The sequence below is a fragment of the Mandrillus leucophaeus genome, unplaced genomic scaffold (genome assembly GCF_000951045.1).
Source record: "Mandrillus leucophaeus isolate KB7577 unplaced genomic scaffold, Mleu.le_1.0 Scaffold596, whole genome shotgun sequence".
Taxonomy (NCBI): Eukaryota; Metazoa; Chordata; class Mammalia; order Primates; family Cercopithecidae; genus Mandrillus; species Mandrillus leucophaeus.
This window is the reverse complement of record NW_012106430.1, coordinates 2879217-2893925: the sequence shown is the minus strand read 5'-3', so window position 1 is coordinate 2893925 and position 14709 is coordinate 2879217. Positions and strand designations below refer to the sequence as shown.

The 14709-nt window shown below is 39.5% G+C and overlaps 1 protein-coding gene across 2 annotated transcripts in view; it reads left to right on the top strand.

The window, feature by feature from the left end:
- The window catches only part of NUBPL (nucleotide binding protein-like), a 243649-nt gene that overhangs the window by 37856 nt on the left and 191084 nt on the right, over positions 1-14709 (top strand). For both annotated transcript variants that reach the window (XM_011999523.1, XM_011999524.1), the window contains exons 2-3: positions 7246-7285; positions 7374-7464. In XM_011999523.1, coding sequence (XP_011854913.1) covers positions 7254-7285; positions 7374-7464 — 123 coding nt within the window. In that variant the 5' untranslated portion in view covers positions 7246-7253. The remainder of the gene's footprint in view (positions 1-7245; positions 7286-7373; positions 7465-14709) is intronic.

Genomic DNA, 14709 nt, shown 5'->3' with positions numbered 1-14709 from the left:
CTGCCTCAGCCTCCTTAGAAGCTGGGACTACAGGTGTGCACCACCACACTCAGCTAAGTTTTGTATTCCTAGTAGAGGTGTGGTTTCTCCATATTGGTCAGGCTGGTCTTGAACTCCTGACCTTGTGATCTGCCTGCCTTGGCCTCCCAAAGTGCTGGGATTACAGGCGTGAGCCACTGCTCGCGGCCAAGGTTAATATTGTTATGTGTGAATTTGATCATGATGCTGGCTGGTTATTTCGCATATTAGTTGATGTGGTTTCTTTATAGTGCCATTGGTCTTTATATTTTGGTATGTTTTTGCAGTGGCTGGTACTGGTTTTTCCTTTCCATATTTAATGCTTCCTTCAGGAGCTCTTGTACAGAGGCCTGGTGGTGACAAAATCCCTCAGTATTTACTTGTCTCTAAAGGATTTTATTTCTCTTTCACTTATGAAGCTTAGTTTGGCTGTATATGAAATTCTGGGTTGAAAATTCTTTTCTTTAAGACTGTTCAATGTTGGCCCCCATTCTCTTCTGGCTTGTAGGGCTTCTGCAGAGAGATCTACTATTAGTCTGGTAGGCTTCCTTTTGTAGGTAATCTGACCTTTCTCTCTCGTTTCCCTTAACATTTTATCCTTCATTTCAACCTTGGTGAATCTGACGATTCTGTGTCTTGGGGTTATTTTTATCGAGGGTTATGTTAGTGGTGTTTGTATTTCCTGAATTTGAATGTTTGCGTTTCTTGTTGGGTTGGGGAAGTTCTCCTGGATAGTATCCTGAAGAGTGTTTTCCAACTTGGTTCCATTCTCCCCATCACTTTCATGTACACCAATCAGTCATAGGTTTAGTCTTTACACATAGTCCCATATTTCTTGAAGGCTTTGTCCTTTCCTTTTCATTCATTTTTCTGTAATCTTGTCTTCATGCTTTATTTCATTAAGTTGATCTTCAATCTCTGATATCCTTTCTTCCACTTGATCGATGCAGGTATATGCTTCATGAAGTTCTCGTGCTTTGTTTTTCAGCACCATCAGGTCATTTGTCTTCTTCTCTAAACTGGTTATTCTAGTTAGCATTTCCTGTAACCTTTTATCAAGGTTCTTAGCTTCCTTCCATTGACTTAGAAAATGCTCCTTTAGTGTGCAGGAATTTGTTATTATTACCCACCTTCTGCCTACTTCTGTCAATTCGTCATACACTTTTCTCCGCTCAGTTTTGTGCACTTTCTGGAGAGGAGTTGTGATCACTTGGAGGAGAAGAGGCATTCTGGTTTTGGAATTTTCTGCATTTTTGTGCTGGGTTTTCCTCATCTTTGTGGATTTATCTATCTTTGATCTTTGATGCTGCTGACCTTAGGATAGGTTTTTTGCATAGGAGTGCTTTTTGTTAATGTTGACGTTATTGCTTTCTGTTTGTTAGTTTTCCTTCTAACAGTCAGGCCCCTATTCTGCACTTCTGCTGGAGTTTGCTGGAGGTCCACTCCAGACCCTGTTTGCCTGGGTATCACCAGCGAAGGCTGCAGAACAGCAAAGATTGCTGCCTGCTACTTCCTCTGGAAGCTTCGTCCCAGAGGGGCACCCGCCAGATACCAGCTGGAGCTCTCCTGTATGAGGTGTCTATCAACTCCTGCTGGGAGGTATCTCCCAGTCAGGAGACACAGGTGTCAGGGACCCACTTGAGGAGGTAGTCTGTCCCTTAGCAGAGCTCGAATGCTGTGCTAAGAGATCCCCTGCTTTCCTCAGAGCCAGGAGGCAGGAATGTTTAAGTCTGTTGAAGCAGTGCCCATAGCCACTCCTTCCCCCAGGAGCTCTGTGCCAGGGAGATGGGGGTTTTATCTATAAGCCCCTGAATGGGGCTGCTGCCTTTCTTTCAGAGATCCCCTGCCCAGTGAGGAGGAATCTCAGTCTGAACTTCCTGGCGGCTTCCTTAATATGGTGAGGGGAAGATCACCTACTCTAGCCTCAGTATTCCTTGTTGCCCCTCTCTGCGCTAAGCTCTGTTGTCCCAGGTCAACTTCAGACTGCCGTGCTGGCAGCGAGAATTTCAAGCCAGTGGATCTTAGCTTGTGGGGCTGTGTGGGGGTGGGACTCACTAAGACCACTTGGCTCCTGGCTTCAGCCCCTTTCCAGGGGAGTGAATGGTTCTGTCTCACTGGGGTGCCAGGTGCCACTGGGGTATGAAGAAACACTCCTGCAACTAGCTCTGTGTCTGCCCAAGCAGCTGCCCAGTTTTGTGCTTGAAACCCAGGGCCCTGGTAGTGTAGGCACTCAAGGGAATTTCCTGGTCTACAGGTTACAAAAACCGTGGGAAAAGCCTAGTAGCTGAGCTGGATAGCACAGTCCCTCAGGGCTTCCTTTGGCTAGGGGAGGGAGGTCCCCAGCCCCTTGCACTTCCCAGGTGAGGCGATGCCCCACCCTGCTTCTGCCTACCCTCAGTGGGCTGCCCTCACTGTCTAACCAGTTCCAGTGAGATGAACTGGGTACCTCAGTTGGAAATGCAGAAATCACCTGCCTTCTGCATTGGTCTTGCTGGGAGCTGCAGACCAGAGCTGTTCCTATTTCACCATCTTGCCCTGCTCCTTATTTATTAAATTTTAAAATGATTTTTATTTATTTTATTTTTAGACATGGGGTCTCACTATGTTACTCAGGCTGGACTCAAACTCCTGGGCTCAATTGACTCTCGCACCTCAGCCTCCTGAGTAGCCAAGACTACAGGCATGTACCACTGTGCCTGGCTTTAGTTTTATTTTTAATTGACACATAGTTGTATATATTTATGGTGCACAATTTTATGTGTTGGTATATATATTGCATTGTATCATAATTAAATCAAGGTAATGAGGAGATTAATCACTTCAAACATTATTTCCTTATTGTGGGAACATTTAAAATATTATAAGCTATTTTGAGATACATAATACATTATTGTTAATGCATGTAGGATTTGAATTTCTGTGTCTGGCTTATTTCACTTAATGTCCTCCAGGCTTATTCATGTGTGTGAAAATGACAGAATTTCATTCCTTTTATTTTTTAAACTTTTATTTTATGTTTGCAAGTTCATATGAAGGTTTGTTACTTAGCTAAATATATCACAGGGGTTTGTTGTACATATTATTTCATTTCCCAGATATTAAACCTAGTACTCAATAGTTATATTTTTTGCTCTCTTCCTCCTCCCATTTTCCCCTGTCAGGTAGACCCCACTGTCTTGTTTCCTTCGTTGTGTCTGTAAGTTCTTATCATTTAGCTTCCACTTGTAAGTGGGAACACGTGGTATTTGGGTTTCTGTTCCTGCATTAGTTTGCTAAGGATGATGGCCTCCAGCTCCATCCATCTTCCTGCAAAAGACATGATCTTTTTTTTTTTTTTTGTGACTGCCTGGTATTCCATGGTATATATGTACCACATTTTCTTTATCCAATCTGTCATTGATGGGTATTTAGGTTGATTTAATGTCTTTGGTATCGTGAATAGTGCTGCAGTGAACATTCGTGTGCATGTGTCTTTATGGTAGAATGATTTATATTCCTCTGGGTATATGCCCAGTAATGGAATTGCTGGGTTGAATGGTAATTCTGTGTTTAGCTCTTTGAGGAATCACCATATGCTTTCCAGAATGGTTGAGCTAATTTACACTTCCATCACTAGTGTGTAGGTGTTGCCTTTTCCCCGTAACCTTGCCAACATCTGTAATTTTCTGGTATTTTAATAATAGCCATTCTGACTGGTGTGAGTTGGTATCTCATTGTGATCTTTATTTACATTTCTCTCATGATCAGTGATATTGATTTTTTTTCATATGTGTGTTGGCTGCATGTATGTCTTCTTTTGAGAAATATCTGTTCATGTCCTTTGCCCACTTTTAATGGGGTTGTTTGTTTTTCTCTGATAAATTTAACTTCCTTATAGAGGCTTGATGTTAGACCTTTGTCAGATGTATAATTTACAAAGGTTTTCTACCATTTTATAGGTTGTCTGTTTACTCTGTTGATAGTTCCTTTTGCTGTGCAGAATCTCTTAAGTTTAATTAGATCCCACTTTTCAATTTTTGCTTTTGTTGTGATTGCTTTTGCTTTCTTTGTCATGAAATTTTTGCCCATTCCTATGTCCAGGATGGCAATACCTAGGTTGTCTTGCAGGATTTTTATAGTTTTGGCTTTTACATTTAAGTCTTTAATCCATCTTGAGTTGATTTTTATATGTGGTGTAAGAAAGGGTTCCAGCTTCAATCTTCTACTTATGACTAGCCACTTATCCCAGCACCTTTTATGGAATAGAGAATCTTTTCCCCATTGCTTGTTTTTGTCAGCTTTATTGAAAATCAGATGGTTGTAGTTGTGTGGCCTTATTTCTGGGCTCTTTATTCTGTTCCATTGGTCCATGTGCCTGCTTTTGTACCAATAGCATGCTGTTTTGGTTATGGTAGCCCTGTAGTATAGTTTGAAGTTGGGTAGCATGATTCCTCCAGCTTTGTTTTCTTGCTTAGGATTGCCTTGGCTATTTGGGCTATTTTTTGGTTGCCTGTGAATTTTAAAATAGTTTTTTCTAGTTCTGCGAAGAATGTCATTGGTAGATTGATAGGAATAGCATTGAATCTGTAAATTGCCTTGGGGAGTATAGCCATTTTAATGTTATTGATTCTTCCTATCCATGAGCATGGGATGCTTCTCCATTTATTTGTCTCATCTCTGTGTTCTTTGAGCAGTGTTTTGTAATTCTCATTGTAGAGATTTTTCACCTCCCTAGTTAGTTGGATTTCATTCTTTTTAGTGGATGCGTAGTATTCTGTTGTGTCTATATACCAACTTTTCTTTATCCATTCATCTATTGTTGGACATTTAGGTTGATTTCATATCTTGACTGTTGTGAATAGTGCTGCAGTAAACATAGGAGTGCAGATATCTCTTTGACATACTGGTATCATGTTAAGCAAATATTAGCAGACCAAATTCAGCATTGTATAAAATAACTACATTAAAATTATATTGGGTTTAATCCAGGAAAGCAAGTTTGGTTCCAAATTAGGAAAAATCTCTTAGTGTAACTCACGGTTTTAGCAGATCAAAAGTGAAAAACCATGTGATAATTCAGATTCTTTAATCTGTATTCATATGGTAATTGAAGAAAATGGCAGAAAATATTGCCAACCCTGATAGTGAAAGGTTATAATTGGATGCTTTGGAAAGAATTGAGAAAATTACATAGAAAAAATATATTGCTTTCAAATTAGGTATGGGGAGATTGAACTAGTTAGTTTAGTCAGAAATTAAAGAAGAAAACTATAAACATATACTCTTTGCATATTCCTTTAATGAAGGACCATGGCTTTTTCTATGAGTAGGGATTCAATGAATGAAGTATGGCAGAGGATTTCTTTCTTTTTTTATTTTTTTGAGTCGGAGTCTTGCTCTGTTGCCCAGGCTGGAGTGCAGTGGCACGATCTTGACTCACTGCAATATCTGCCTTCCAGGTTCCAGGTTCATGCCATTCTCCTGCCTCAGCCTCCTGAGTAGCTGGGACTACAGGTGCCTGCCACCACACCTGGCTAAGTTTTTGTATTTTTAGTAGAGACGGGGTTTCACCATGTTAGCCAGGATGGTCCCGATCTCCTGACCTCGTGATCCACCCTCCTCGGCCTCCTAAAGCACTGGGATTACAGGCATCAGCCAACGTGCCCGGCCGAGGATTTCTTATATAATCCATGCATATATGCTTTATACAGTTTTCAGTCTCAGTCTCTTTACAGAGGAGAAAAACCCTGAAGAACGTATCTTGAAATCTGAAAACAGGATACTACTAGGTTTTATGACTTTGTTCTAAACTTTTTGCTCAATACTTGTCCAAATCATATTAATTAAGATGGCTTCTGTGGTAGTTTGTTATGGTGGAGAAGTAGGATATGAAAGCAAGAGTGGGTGTGAAGGTGATTGCATAGTTTGATAACACAAATTATATTTTATTGTAACCATTTGTTGCCTATATAATTTTTTTTTATTTCACCATAAGCAGTAGATTGCTTTTCTCTACAGATTAATGCAATTTTTCATCTCAGATTTCAAAATTGAGTTTGTCTACTTTTGTGGATTTTTACACTTTTTAAGCTAAGTAAAGGAACAAATAACTAGTAACACTCCAGTGTAGGAAGGACTGATTAGATGTGTATGTGTGCATGCAAATATACACATATATGTATGCACATATTAGATTAGCATATATATAAAATTTTTCTATTTATGTATCTTTGTATATGAATAAAATTGGTGGGCAAAATTAGTTACTGGGGCTATTTTTTAGAAAAATTGTAAAATTGTAGTTGAGTTATTTTATTGAGGATATTTATTTTTTTTTTGAGACAGAGCCTTGCTCTGTCACCCAGCTGGAGTGCAGTGGCGCAATGTGGGCTCACTGCAATGTCTGCCTCCCAGGTCCAAGTGATTCTTTCATGTTAGCCTCCTGAATAGCTGGGACTATAGGCGTGTACCACCATGCCCAGCTGATTTTTGTATTTTTAGTAAAGACAGGATTTCACCATGTTGGCTAGGCTGGTCTCGAACTCCTGACCTCAAGTGATCCACCCACCTCAGCCTCCCAAAGTGCTGGGATTACAGGTGTGAGCAATTGTGCCTGATATTGAGGCTGTTTCTTAGAAACATATTTAAAATTTTATTTGAATTATTTCTTAATAAAATTATGTCTCAACTATTTATCAATGTTGTGTCTATTGGGAATATTAGTAGTATGCTTGGTATAATGTTTAAACTGTTGCAAATTGAGGTATATTTAGTTGAAAGTTAAATTGCACAATATGAGCAGCCTATTTGTATTTCCAGTTTGGTATTCTTTGATCCTGGAAGGATGGATGGGCAAAGGGGAGATGTTAGTCAAGTGGTGCGAAGTTTCAGTTAGAGGGGGGAATAAGTTCCAGTGATCTGTTGCACAGCATGGTGACTATTGTTAACAATCATTTTTTGTATATTTCAGCATTGTTACAAGAGTAGACTTTAAATGTTTTTACTGCAAAGAAAAAAGTAAGTGAGGTGATGTGGAATGCTAATTGGCATGGTTTTATTATTTATTTTTATTATTCTACCACAATGTAGACATGTATCATAACATTACATTGTACCCCATAAACATATGCAATTTCTGTTAATTGAAAAAATAATATTTCTAAAAAGATGAAAAAAAAAACCCAATTCAGAATGTTGACATATTGTGTTTTATTCTTCTAAAAGAGGATTTTGTTTTTTTTTTTCCAGGCAACCTAATGAGGCCTCTCTTGAATTATGGTATTGCTTGGTGAGCATATATTTTTTTTAATGTTTCTTTTCTGAATAATATTGATTAATTTATACAAATTAGTTGTATTTTTGTATTACTGTTGCAGTATGTCTATGGGCTTTCTGGTTGAAGAAAATGAACCAGTAGTTTGGAGAGGCCTTATGGTAATGTCGGCCATTGAGAAACTGTTGAGGCAGGTAAGAATATTGCCTTAAATATCATTTTATCATTGGCAGAGCTGCGGTTAATACATTTGCTGATTGGAGAATTGTTAAAATTTGCATTCAGGAATCAGTTGATGCTATGAATGTATAATGTGTAATATGGCACCTAATGAGTTAATGTGGTGCCAAGACCAAACTTCACTGTTAACATTATTTAATCTTTCCCATTGTTTGTGAGTACTAAAAATTCTATTGTCTTACTGAATACTGTTTTCTTGCTTTGGCTGTGTCTGCAGTAAGAAGAGCAAATCTATTTTTATAAGTAATCTGCCACCTTTAGATTTGTGGTTAATCTCATTGTAGTCAATATTGAGTTATAAGGACAGTGTAGAAATCGTCAGATGTAGAAAAAAATTATATAAACCATGGTACTTGTGATTTAAAATTGCTCCAGAAAAAAGTGAAATTTTGTTTTGAGTATATATAGTTATATATTTGCATGTGTAATATCTGTCCAATCAACTTTAATTTAGCCTTAAGAAAAGAAGAGAACATTTGATTGGATAATCTAAAAATATCATTTGGGCTATATGTTATTTATAGTTGGCTTGGAATAAGTTTTATTTTTTTTCTCAGTAGATGTGAGTTTGTAATTGTCTTCTAGGTAAAAGTTAAAAGTAATTTGCATTTATTTCATCAACTTATAACAGTTACCTTTTATTTATTCAGATTCTACTTTGGGTCAGGAACCATACAATAGGTTGATAATTCTAATGGTAGATACTCCTATATTCATTTTCAGGTATACAATTTAGATGAAATATGTCTTGAACTCTGAAACTCTTCTTTTTTCACTATAACATCTTGCCTTTCTACCACTTTTGCTGCTTGAATTGTGATAAGTGTGCTGTTTGATTTTTGGTCCTAGTAATTTAAGTCTCTTGGTTTCATTTTCTCCTCTTTTACTCTCAGATCCCATAGTTAGTCATTTCACTTAAACTCACCAAACCACCCCATCCCCACCAATTCCTTTGTGACCTTGACCTTTATTTGTCTTGATTAACCAACCTGTTTTCTCTAATGCTAAATACCATCAGATAATATAGAATAGTTGTGTTAATTGCCTGCATTATATATATTTGATGTTTGAATTTAGCTACCTCCACAACACTTCAGCATCAGATTTTACATGTTGTTATTCTCAAAAAATATTCAGGGAATTTGGTAGTCTAGCAGAGGTCCAAATGAAGGTTTGGCAAAAACAAGCTCTCTGACACATAAATTGTATAGAAGTTACAGTTTATTGGCCAGGTGCAGTGTCTCACGCCTGTAATCCCAGCACTTTGGAAGGCTGAGATGGGCGAATCACAAGGTCAGAAGATTGAGACCATCCTGGCTAACACGGTGAAACCCCGTCTCTACTAAAAATACAAAAAGATTAGCCCGATGTGGTGGCCAGCGCCTGTAGTCCCAGCTACTCGGGAGGCTGAAGCAGGAGAATGGTGTGAACCTGGAACCTGGGAGGCGGAGCTTGCAGTGAGCTGAGATGGCGCCACTGCACCCCAGCCTGGGTGACAGAGGAAGAATCCGTCTCAGAAAAAAGTTACAGTTTATTTTGAGAAGCCTGGTGGATACATTTTCAGCAAACATACTATAGAATATCAGGGTAATGATGGGATAAGAAAATGTGTTCATATATTATTGGGATGCTTAGCAGTTACCTAGAGTGTATCTATCTTACAGTCTTTTGTGAAGTCACTTTCATGTGTGCATTTTATTGGGAGCTGAAAAGCTGGTATTTTAGGCCTACAGTGGGACTAGTGCAGATCATCAGAGCTAAGGAGTGTTTTCACTTTTGTTTTGATTTAGAAACCAAACCGTTATTTGGTAAATTTAACATCCTTAGCGAAAATTCAGTAGCTAGATAGAACTTTTGTACAGCGGTGGATTGTAGGGTGTACCTGATTCATTGGCTCATTTTAAACAATTGGATATAACATATATATAGAAGAATGTACAAATCATGAGTATAAATAGGTAAATTATCCCAAAGTTGAAACACCTATATAATCATCATTCAGGACAAGATAACTAGAACAATACCAGTGATCCAGAACATCCTCTCATTTTCCCTCCTAGTACCCATTTATGGGGAGAAGAAAAATACTGTGGTCATTCTGACATCCTGAACTAGAAGTCTGGTTAAGTTGTTTTGTTTTTTCTTTTTCTCCCTGACAATACTTTGTTGAGCTAAAATTATGCATACAATGAAATGCATAGATTTTCAGTATATAGTTTAGTGATTTTTGATAAATATATATACCTATGTAATCGTAACCCAATCAAACTAAATAGCATTTCCATCCTCCAAGAGAGTTTCCTTGGGCCCCCTTCTGATTCATCCCATACCCATAGAAAATCGTTGTGATTTCTGTCACCATAATGAGTTTTACATGTTTTTAAATTTCAAATGAATAGGATTATACAGGATGTAGCTTTGTTTTTTTTTTGGAGACAGAGTTTCACTCTTGTTGCCCAGGCTGGAGTGCAATAGCGCGATCTCAGCTCACTGCACCCTCCCGCTCCCAGGTTCAAGCGATTCTTCTGCCTCAGCCTCCTGAGTAGCTGGGACTACAGGCATGCGCCACCATGCCTGGCTAATTTTGTATTTTTAGTAGAGATAGGATTTCTCCAGGTTGGCCAGGCTGGTCTTGAACTCCCAACCTTAGGTGATCTGCCCGTCTTGGCCTCCCAAAGTGCTGAGATTACAGGTGTGAGCCACCGCAACTGGCCAGGATGTGGCTTTTTTGTATATGGTTTCGCTTCGCCTAAGGCTTTTGAAATTCATGTTTATTGTTGCATATAACAGTAGTTGGGTCTTCTTTATTGCTAAGTAGGATTCCATTGTATGAATATAATAAAATGTGTTTTTTTTTCTGTTGATGAATATTTGGGTGGTCTCCAGTTTTGGGCTATTGTAAATAATACCTCTATAATACTTTTACAGTTGTTCATAAGTTTTCCAGTTGCTTCACATTTTTGTTGTCATTTGGTGTTGTCAGTCTCATTACTTTTAACCATTCTAATAAATATAAAATGGTGTCTTGTTATGATTTTAATTTGTATTTCCCTGATGATCAATAATATTGAGCCCTTTTCCACATGTGTATTAGATCTCATATTTTCTTTCGTGACATGTCTGTTCAAGTCTTCTACTCATTTTTGAATTTTTTTTTTTTTTAGTAATTGAGTTGTAGGAATTTGTGCATATTTTGGCTATGAGTCCATTGTCAGATAATAGATATTGGGAGTATTAATCCTTGTCTGTGACTTGTCTTTTTATGCTGAAGTTTGAAATTTTAATGAATTCCAATTTCTTATTTTTTTATGCTTAGTGCCTTTTGTATCCTCTTTAAGTAATCTTTGCCTGCCTACCCCAAGGTTGTAATGATAACAATGTATTTATTTTTTATTATTTTTATTGTTTTTAAAAATTCTTAATTGAAAAATTTTATAGGTATCTTGTAGGTTAGTATATTTATAGGGTACATGAGATACTTTGATACCAACAGGCATTGAGTAATAATCGCATCAGGGTAAATGGGGTATTCATCCCCTCAAGCGTTTATCCTTTGTGTTTCAAACAATTCAATTATACTCTTTTAGCTATTTTAAAATGTACCATCAAATTATTTTTTACTGTAACTACAGTCACCGTGTTGTGCTAGCAAATATTAGGTTTTATTCATTCTTTCTGTTTGTTTGTACCCATCAACCATCCCCATTCCTTCCACCCCCACCACCCTTCACACCCTCAGATTACGCTCTATCTCCATGAGTTAAATTCTTTTAATTTTTAGGTACCACTGATAAGTGAGAACAAGTGATGTTTATCTTTCTATGCTTGGCTTATTTCAGATATTTGAAAGGACTTGAGTGTTGCGATCTAAGCTGTATCTGCTTTAGGAGGCACCCTAAACCTAGTAATGCTTGGTTCTTGCAGACCTGCAGAGGTACTGCCTTGATGGTCTTGGACAAGATGTGGGTGAATTCTCTGGATTACCATACAGAGGCTCTTGTTCTCTTCCCTTACTTTCTCCCAAACAAACAGAATCTCTCTCTGTCTGTTCTGAGCTACCTAAAGCTGGGAATAGAGTGACACAAGCAACCCTGTGTCCTCTACCACTGTGACTGTGCTAGTCAGACCTGAAGCCTGCACAGCACTAGGTCTTGTCCTGCTGTTACCACCATCTGGCTACTGACTATGTTTGCCCAAGGCCCTGTAGCTGTACGATCAGCAGGTAGAAAAGCAAGATAGGTTTGTGTCTTTTCCTCGGGGCAGCGAGTTCTCCAGACCCCAGATGTGTCCAGAGATGCCATCTAGGAGCCACAGACTGGAGTGAGAAACCTTAGAAGTCTACTTGGTGTTCTGTTATACAGCTGTGAGTTGGCAGTCAAAGCATGAGGTGCAGTTCTTCCCATTCTTCCCTCCACTTTCCACAGGCAGAGGAGCCTCAATCTGTGGCCACCAGCACTACAGACCCACAGGACATACTTCTAGGTTTCCACTGATGTTCACTTAAGTCCCCAGGGCTCTTCAGTCAGCTCATGGTGAAGGTTGCCGGGCCTGAGACTCACTCTTCAGGGCAGTCCCAGAGCAGGTCCAGAAATGCCATCCAAGAGCCAAGGGACTTAGGACCCCTCATGGTGCTCCACCCCCTGTGGCTGAGCTGGTACCTAAGGTGCCAGGCAAAATCTCCTTTACTTTTCCCTTTGCTTTTATCAAGTAGATGAAGTCTGTCATTGTAGCTACCACAGTGGGGAATGTGCTGTATCTTACCTTAAGCCAGCACATCTCAGAGTCTCACCCAGAGGCCCATGGCATAGTTTCTGGGTATTGCTGCTGGTTATTCATGGCCCAGCGGCCCTTTATTCAGCAGGTGTTGGTCCTGTCATGACTGGGTCTTTCTCTTCAAGGTATCAGGTTACTTTGTGGCCCAGGGTGTGTCTAGAAATGTCATCCAGGAGCCTGGAAATGGGGTCCTCACAGATCTGTGCTGTGCCCTGCCCTGTGGCTAAGCTGGTATCCAAGATGCAAGACAAAGTTCTCTTTGTTCTTCCCTCTCCTGTCCTGAAGTGAAGAAAGGGTCTCTTGTAAAGCCACGACCTGTGTAGCCTGGGGTTGGGGGAGTGTTGGTGCATGTACTCCATTAGCCGCCCTGGATGGTGTCTGTCTTTTTTTTTTTTTTGAGATGGAATCTCGCTCTGTTGCCCAGACTGGAGTGCAGTGGCGCGATCTCAGCTCACTGCTAGCTCCGCCACCCAGGTTCACGCCATTCTCCTGTCTCAGCCTCCCAAGTAGCTGGGACTACAGGTGCCTGCCACTATGCCTGGCTAATTTTTTGTATGTTTTTTTTTTGGTAGAGACGGGGTTTCACTGTGTTATCCAGGATGGTCTTGATCTCCTGACTTCGTGATTCACCTGCCTCGGCCTCCCAAAGTGTTGGGATTACAGGCGTGAGCCACCGCACCTGGCCCCTAGCTGGTGTCTTAGTAGGTTGTGTGCTCCCCTGGTCCACTGGCTCTGAGCACAGCTCAGCTGAAGGACTCACCTAGGCGCTGCATTCCTTGTAGCCTAGACTCCCTTTGAAGTTTATTAGAATCCCAGAGCGCTCCAGCTCGTGATGAGGCTTGTTGGAACTCAGGTTCCAACTGCTGGGATGGGCGATTCCCCTCTGTTGAGGGCCAGTCCAAATGCTTCCTCTATGGGCATGCGTCAGGTAGGTGCAGTCCGGTTCTGCTTTTTGCTCTGATGGGGCAGCACAAAGTTCAGTGCAAAGTCTCACGTTGCTGCATTCCCTCTCCCCAAGCACACAGATTCTCTGTGCCACACAGCTCTTGGGCAATGGGGGAAGGGTGGAGATCACAATTCAAGACTGTCTTTCCTGCCCTTTTCATTGTGTCTTCCAGTAATACAAAATTGGAACCAGGTACTTTTGAGTGCTCAACTGATTTTTGGTTCTTAGGTAAGTTTTGTGTATGTGTGTAGAGAGTTGTTAAATTTGGTGTTCCTGCGTGGAGGGGGGCACTTTTTGCAGCTTTCTATTCCACCATCTTGCTTTGCTCTCTTTCTCTCATGTATTTTAATCTCAAAGCTTTATAGTTCTGTCTTGTACATCTTGAATTAATTTTTATGTGTGAAATGAAATAAGGGTCAATGTTTATAATTTTTTATAGTTTATACAGTTATGTTAGCATCATTTGTTTGAAAGACTTCCCTTTCCCAAATTGATTTATGTATTAGATAAAAATCAATTAACCGTATGTGTATCATCTGTTCTGGATACTCATTTGTGCTCCATTGATCTGTTTGTTTAATCCTTACTCTAAAACCACATTGTCTTGATTATTATAGCTTTATAGAAGGCTTAAAATTAGGAAATGTGCATTTTCCATCTGCATTTTTTCAAGATTGTTTTGGCTGCTCTAGTTTCTTTTACGTTTCTGTATATTTTAGATTCAGTTTGTGCAGAAAAGCATGTTGATACTTTTATTAGGATGGTATTCAATATATAGAACAACTTTGGATGAATTGAGATCCTGACAACGTTGAGTCTTCTAATCTGTGGCCTACAGCTTGATCCATGTTCCTGCAAGAGATCTGATCTCGTTTTTTTTAATGGCTGCATTGTATTCTGTAGTGTATATGTACCATCTTTTCTTTATTCAGTCTTAGGTAGATTCCGTGCCTTTGCTATTGTGAGTAGTGCTGCAGGGAACATACATGTGCATGTGTTTTTGTGGTAGAATGATTTGTATTCCTTTGGGTATATACCCAGTAATGGGATTGTTGGGTTGAATGGTAGTTCTGTTTAGCTCTTTGAGGAATCATCACACTGCTTTCCACAATAGTTGAGCTAATTTACACTCCCATCAGCAGTGTATAAGTGTTCCCTTTCCTCCCCAACATTGCTAGCATCAGTTATTTTTTGACATTTTAATAATAGCCATTCTGACTAGTGTGAGTTAGTGTCTCATTGTGGTTTTGATTTTCGTTTCTCTAATGATCAGTGATGTTGAACTTTTATTCATATGCTTGTGGGCTACGCATATGTCTTCTTTTGAAAAATGTCTGTTCACATACAGCCAACAGACACATGAAAAAATGCTCATCATCGCTGGTCATCAGAGAAATGCAAATCAAAACCACAATGAGATACCATCTCACACCAGTTAGAATGGCAATCATTAAAAAGTCAGGAAACAACAGCTGCTGGA